This window comes from Dendropsophus ebraccatus, chromosome 5, assembly GCF_027789765.1.
Source record: "Dendropsophus ebraccatus isolate aDenEbr1 chromosome 5, aDenEbr1.pat, whole genome shotgun sequence".
Lineage (NCBI taxonomy): Eukaryota > Metazoa > Chordata > Amphibia > Anura > Hylidae > Dendropsophus > Dendropsophus ebraccatus.
Genome location: NC_091458.1, coordinates 154936547 through 154943676, shown reverse-complemented (window position 1 = coordinate 154943676; position 7130 = coordinate 154936547). Strand labels below are relative to the sequence as shown.

At 43.3% G+C, this 7130-nt stretch overlaps 1 protein-coding gene across 1 annotated transcript in view; it reads right to left on the bottom strand.

Moving 5' to 3' along the window:
• Positions 1–464: 464 nt before the first annotated feature.
• The window catches only part of RSPO1 (R-spondin 1), a 104188-nt gene continuing 97522 nt past the window's right edge, over positions 465–7130 (bottom strand). Inside the window, exon 6 of the mRNA XM_069972664.1 lies at positions 465–1268. Within this exon, the coding sequence (XP_069828765.1) occupies positions 1132–1268 (137 nt within the window). The 3' untranslated portion in view covers positions 465–1131. The remainder of the gene's footprint in view (positions 1269–7130) is intronic.

Genomic DNA, 7130 nt, shown 5'->3' with positions numbered 1-7130 from the left:
CTGTTCCCGTGCAGTTTTAATGTAGCCCTCTTTTTGATAAGGCCGTTTGGAAAACTTTCCTGCACCCACAGCACTGATATGGCCCCTGACTGGCCCGCTCCACTGGTAATCATTAGAAGGGGCCGGCTGACCGGGGAAGAAGCAGCGCTCTGGGGGCGGGGCACTGCTCCAACCTGCCTTACCGGACTAAGGATTAAACAACAGGAACAGCGCCGAGGATGAAGGTTATAGACATATCTTCATCCTCAGTGCCCTTCGCTTAATATGGAGTCATCACCAAGTTAGATTCTTCTATATTCGTACATTTGTCTGATACTTCCCCTTTAACTATGGCAACCTTTTAATTCTAATACCTCCCTAATCAGGCTCGCAGTCCCTTATAGCCAGTACTGTGCCGGTATCCATTTTGTACCGTGTGTGCATTCACTCATACCATACTTTTTTTTTTTTTTTTTATGTTATTATTTAATTACCTTTCTTTTTGTAACAATAAAACACTTACAAATCTATTTGAAAATAAAACTTTTTAGTTCATTGTCACTGCCCCCATACTTATCGATACATCTCCATAATGTCCTCCTTCAGAAGCTTGCTCGCAGTTTTTTTTTTTTTTTTCAGTTTTTTTTTTTTTTAATTATTATTCTTGTTTTGTTCTGAAGTAGTTTCATAGCGATGACCACGACCACGGGTCACATGACATATACTCCCCAAAGATTAAGTCATACAAACATCTGAAAACACTTAAAGGGATGGGAACAGTGGGTAATACTCTAGGTGAGGTGAAGACCCACAGCTCAGCATTGTTTCTCCGAACTGTTTCCAGCTTTTGTAACTTTTTGTGACGTCGACGTTTCTTCAGCGTTACCTCCGAGGTGTTAGCTTGTGACTAAAAAGTCATGACTTTCCTGTACTGATCAAGAAATTAGCTTTTTACCCTTTTTTTTTTTCTCCTCTGAAGAAGTCCTGGGTAAAAATGGTATCCTCCTCCTGGCAGTATACCCCCAGTTCTCTAACCGTACCAGTCCGCCAATCATGTAGGTGCTTAAGTTGTAGCAGTGCTCCAGTTCAAGAAAGCGTCTTGGATATATAGCAGCATTATTTTCTTGGTGGTGCTGGACCCTATAGTGACGGCTACTTTGTCGGGACAGATGGAGTGATGGGCACTGACGTTACTCTTTGTTGGTTTCTTTTCTTCTTGTTTCCTGCCCCTGTGTTTCGGTTTTTGTTCTTGTTCCCTTTTCCTTTGTTGTTCCTGTTTTTTCCTTCTCCTGCAATGAATAAAGGAATTTTAGCGACTGCATTAGAAGAAAGAGAGTTTTTCAACCATATTAACTCTGGTTTTGGGTTAGCGGGGTATAGAAGAAAGACAAACAATTTAAACCTTGTAACGTTATTCAATAAAGAAGATTAGAAGTTCCACATGAGGACACACAGCAGAACAAAGTGTTTCGCGCATGCGCGCTTAATTGTGTCCGTGATCATGGACATTAATCATGGATATGATTAAGTGCACATGCGCGAAATGCGTCGTTCTCATGTGAAACCTTATGGAATAAAGTTACAAGGTTCCAAAAAATGCTTACCAGACTGCTGGATTCCCGCCTCGTCCTTCTTCAGTTCCTATAGATGGCAGAACCATGTTTAAAGGGAACCTGTCACCCCCCGGTGACAGGCTCCCGACCCCCCGTTAGAGCACCCTATACTCACGGGTCCCGCATCTGGAGATGGTCGGGTCACGGAGACCTCAGCCGCTGCAGCCCGGATGAGTCCAACACTCATAGAGAATGACGGAGCGCTGGACTCTCCTGTCATTCTCTATGAGTGTTGGACTCATCTGAGGAGCGCGCGCGCCGGGCTTCGGGCGCCAATATCTCCGTGACCCGACCATCTCCAGAAGCGGGACCCGGCGGGATCACCTGAGTATAGGGGGCTCTAACGCGGGGTCAGGAGCCTGTCACCGACAGGACGGGGTGTCACAGGGGGTGACAGGTCCTCTTTAAAAGATGCAAGACGTGTTTCTCTTTGCGGACACAATTGGGAAAATTAAAGCAAATGTACCATCAGGTACATGTTCACATGTACGGCACTGTTCTATTCCAGGGCACCAGCCGGGGGTGAAGCACTGGAGAACCAATGGAGCTGTGCCATAGAGGGGCTGGGAGGTTCCTCCCACTAGGGGCGGGTCGGCCTGCCTCCAGTGCTTCACCCCCGTCTGGTGCCCAAGAATGAATGGCGCTGTACAAGGGAACCGGGTCGCAGTTAAAAAAAAAAAAAAAAAAAGACTGCGGCACTGTGTGCCCCCCTCGGTTGCCCCCGGTGGCCCCCAGTGCTCGCTTGAGGACCCACCCGGCACTCACACGCTATGCTATGCTCTGCTATGTCACTGCCTTAACTCTGCTATGTCACTATCTCAACACTGCTGTGTCACTGCCTCAACTCTGCTATGTCACTGCCTCAACTCTGCTATCTCACTACCTCAACTCTACTACCTCAACTTTGCTGTATCATGTGGCTATCAGCTCTGCTACATCATGGACCAATCAAGCAGAAGCATTGCATGATGGGAGATGTAGTTTCCTATCTTGGATATAGACCATGTTTTAGAAAAACTTGTAACTCAGGAACGGTAGAAGCTTGAAAGATGGGAGACATATCAAAATAATCAGGGGGACTTGGTGAGTAGGTTTGGGGGCATTCAATTTTTTTAGCTCTTGGGGGAAATACCTCTTTAAAGGAGAATGTACCTTATGGTACATTCTCTTTAATGAAATAAATAGTACATGCACCAATTTATTATGTCTTTTGTATGTATTGTACACCTAGCTGAAAAGTCTCTTCAGTACGGGCATGTAAAGGACACTCATAGGCTATGTTCCCACTATGTAAAAATATGGGCAAATAACAGCTGTTTATGTGGGAACATAGCCATATAGTGGAGGATGTACTCATGCACCATCTTGACAAATCTGACTGATTTTTGACACCATTTTTTGCAGATTGAGTTACCTGTATCTATTTTTAATTCAATAAATATTCTGTAGCCAACGTGACGGCACAGTTGGATTCTTCTTTTATATGACGTGGTAATACCACCACCTACACACTGGCCCCATTCCTAGTATTATGTGATCCAGCAGACCAGAGCTTATTTATTGAGCCTTTTTGATGGTACATTTAGAGCTGGATCACTCATCTAGCCTTCCGGTTTGGGTGTTTGTTGGCTGCAGATCTATTGCACCAAGAAAGAGTGTCACAGTTTACCCTTTTCCGTGGTATACGCCAGCCGCAAGCCCCGTTCACCTGAAGGGCAGGAAGGGAGGGGTTACAAGGCGGGGCAAAGGTGTGGTCTTCTCCTGTGCCTGATTTTTCAGAATTTATATCTGTACACAGGCGTAAGTGACCTGCTCCGGGGCAGGCGTAGATTTGTGCGGCAGGTGCAGGTCCCTTCGGATTTACTATGAAGCATGTGCCTCTTAGTAAATGGGGGCGGGGCTTTATTTAAGACTGGTATACGAGCACGCTGGTCTTAAAGGGGTAGTTCACTCAAAAAAATAAATCTTTCAAATCAACTAATGCCAGAAAGTATCAGAGATTTGTCATTTACTTCTATTAAAAAATCTCCAATCTTCCAGTACTTATCAGCTGCCGTATGTCCTGCATGAAGGGGTGTAGTCTGATACAGTGCTCTCTGCTGCCACCTAGGCAAATCCCCATAGAAAACCTCTCTTACTCTGGACAGTTCCTGACATGAACAGAGGTGGCAGTAGAGAGCACAGCAGATACACCACTTCCTGCAGGACATACAGCAGCTGATAAGTACTGGAAGACATGACATTTTTATATAGAAGGAAGTTACAAATCTATATAACTTTCTAAAACCAGTTGATTTGAAATAAAATTATTTTTGCTGGAAAATCCCTTTAAAAACTCCATTTATAACATTTCTGTGTTCCCGTGACCTACATGACAAATCTGGCTCATTTTAAACAGCACAAACCGTGATCACTCTAAATTCTTGAAACTTAAAGTGTACGCGCTGCCGTAGCCTTTGCAGGGATCTTAAAGCTTCTTTTTACACGAAGCATCCTGCATGGTGAATTATATCCCGACCATACCGCATTGTTACGGGAAACGTATTCCTTCAGCTCCATAAATGGCAATTGTTCAGGGGCCCCATAAGGATCTAGTTGCACAACAATTCCTATTATTTATGTCCCGTGTAAGTAGATGCACTTAAAGAGGGACTTTTTATACTCTCCATAAAACAGAACAACTCCATTTTCGCATTTTTAACCCATTCCTTGCTGGTAGTGTTCTCCCAGGGAGCAGACTGATATAATGGATCTCTGCAGTCTTCCTTCACTCCGTTTATTTTGCCTATAAAAGCCCCAACAACCACTCTGTCAGCAGTTTTTTTCCCTGCATTTTGGCATTTTTTTAGGGCAATTTTTCTAAAATTTTATCTACAAACCTAGAAGATTGTTGGCAGGAAAAAAAAAAAAAAAAAGACCACCTGAATCTTCTAGCCTGCCCTTATACTTTATTCTTTTGTTTTTACCTTAGGATAGATACATGTATATACCAGGCAGGTTACATTTAGTTATTGTAGATTTACCAACCACATCTACTGGAAGTTTGTTCCAAGCATCTACTACTCTTTCATAATATTTTCTCACGTTGCTTCTGATCTTTCCCCCAACTAATCTCCCACTGTGTCTTCTTGTTCTTGAGTTCAGTTTCTTAATTAAAAAAAAAAAAAACTTCCCTCCTGAACCCTATTTAGTCCTTTAACATATTTATGGGTTTCCCTTCTTTTCTTCAGTCTTCCCTGATATGTTTTATGCCGGACACCCTCCAGCATTTTTGTAGCCGTCTTTGGACCCGTTCTATTTTCTCTGTATCTTTCTGTAGGTGAGGTCTCCAGAACTAGACACAGTATTCCAGATGTGATGTCACTAGATCTGTATACAGCGGGATCACAATCTCCCTCTACTGGTTATATCTCCAGCTATACAGCCCAGCATAACATTATATATATACAGCCCAGCATACCATTATATATACAGCCCAGCATACCATTATATATACAGCCCAGCTCACCATTATATATATACAGCCCAGCATACCATTATATATACAGCCCAGCATACCATTATATATACAACCCAGCATACCATTATATATACAGCCCAGCATACCATTATATATATACAGCCCAGCATACCATTATATATACAGCCCAGCATACCATTATATATACAGCCCAGCTCACCATTATATATATACAGCCCAGCATACCATTATATATACAGCCCAGCATACCATTATATATACAACCCAGCATACCATTATATATACAGCCCAGCATACCATTATATATATACAGCCCAGCATACCATTATATATACAGCCCAGCATACCATTATATATACAGCCTAGCATACCATTATATATATATACAGCCCAGCATACCAATTTATATACAGCCCAGCATACCATTATATATACAGCCCAGCATACCATTATATATATACAGCCCAGCATACATTATATACAGCCTAGCATACCATTTTATATATATATATATATATATATATACATACAGCCCAGCATACCAATTTATATACAGCCCAGCATACCATTATATATACAGCCCAGCATACCATTATATATATACAGCCCAGCATACCATTATCTATATCATAAAAATCAAAGTCTGTCTGTCTGTCCTTCTAGTCTTCTAAACAAATGAATCATTTGACCCCAAATTTGGCCCACAGATACATTGGGTGCCCAGGCAGGTTAGAGTGAAGATCCCGTCTTCGCCAGATGTACAGGAGGGGAGGGGGAAGAGAGCCCCATAGAAATGAATGGGAAAATCTCCTCACTGCACACACAGGTATAATTAGCTGCAGCAGACACGGCAGTTGGGATCCTTAGCAACCAATAGGATTACTGCTTTCATTTTCACAGGGAGCAATGGTTGCTAGGGAAGCTGCCTCACAACATCCACAGTAATAACTGGTAGACCCCCTACTCCATCTATACAGTACATATATATACAGGACCCCCTACTCCATCTATACAGTACATGTATATACAGGGCCCCCTACTCCATCTATACAGTACATGTATATACAGGACCCCCTACTCCATCTATACAGTACATGTATATACAGGGCCCCCTACTCCATCTATACAGTACATGTATATACAGGACCCCCTACTCCATCTATACAGTACATGTATACAGGACCCCCTACTCCATCTATACAGTACATGTATACAGGGCCCCCTACTCCATCTATACAGTACATGTATACAGAGCCCCCTACTCCATCTATACAGTACATGTATACAGGCCCCCCTACTCCATCTAAACATTACATGTATACAGGGCCCCCTACTCCATCTATACAGTACATGTATACAGGGCCCCCTACTCCATCTATACAGTACATGTATACAGGCCCCCCTACTCCATCTATACAGTACATGTATACAGGACCCCCCTACTCCATCTATACAGTACATGTATACAGGACCCCCCTACTCCATCTATACAGTACATGTATACAGGGCCCCCCTACTCCATCTATACAGTACATGTATACAGGGCCCCCTACTCCATCTACACAGTACATGTATACAGGACCCCCTACTCCATCTATACAGTACATGTATACAGGACCCCCTACTCCATCTATACAGGACATGTATACAGGACCACCTACTCCATCTATACAGTACATGTATACAGGGCCCCCTACTCCATCTATACAGTATATGTATACAGGACCCCCTACTCCATCTATACAGTACATGTATACAGGACCCCCTACTCCATCTATACAGTACATGTATACAGGGCTCCCTACTCCATCTATACAGTACATGTATACAGGGCCCCCTACTCCATCTATACAGTACATGTATACAGGACAGTATTACCAGCTGCTGCTGCCCTAAGCACTAATCCTGAAGACGCCCCATCCTCACTCACCAATTAGCATCAGGACTGGTAGGTAATAGCTCCAGACATCACATTTAACACCGCCACACCAGGCCTGACCAATACCGCCATACCAGACCTGACCAATACCGCCACACTGTGACTGGATAACACTGTC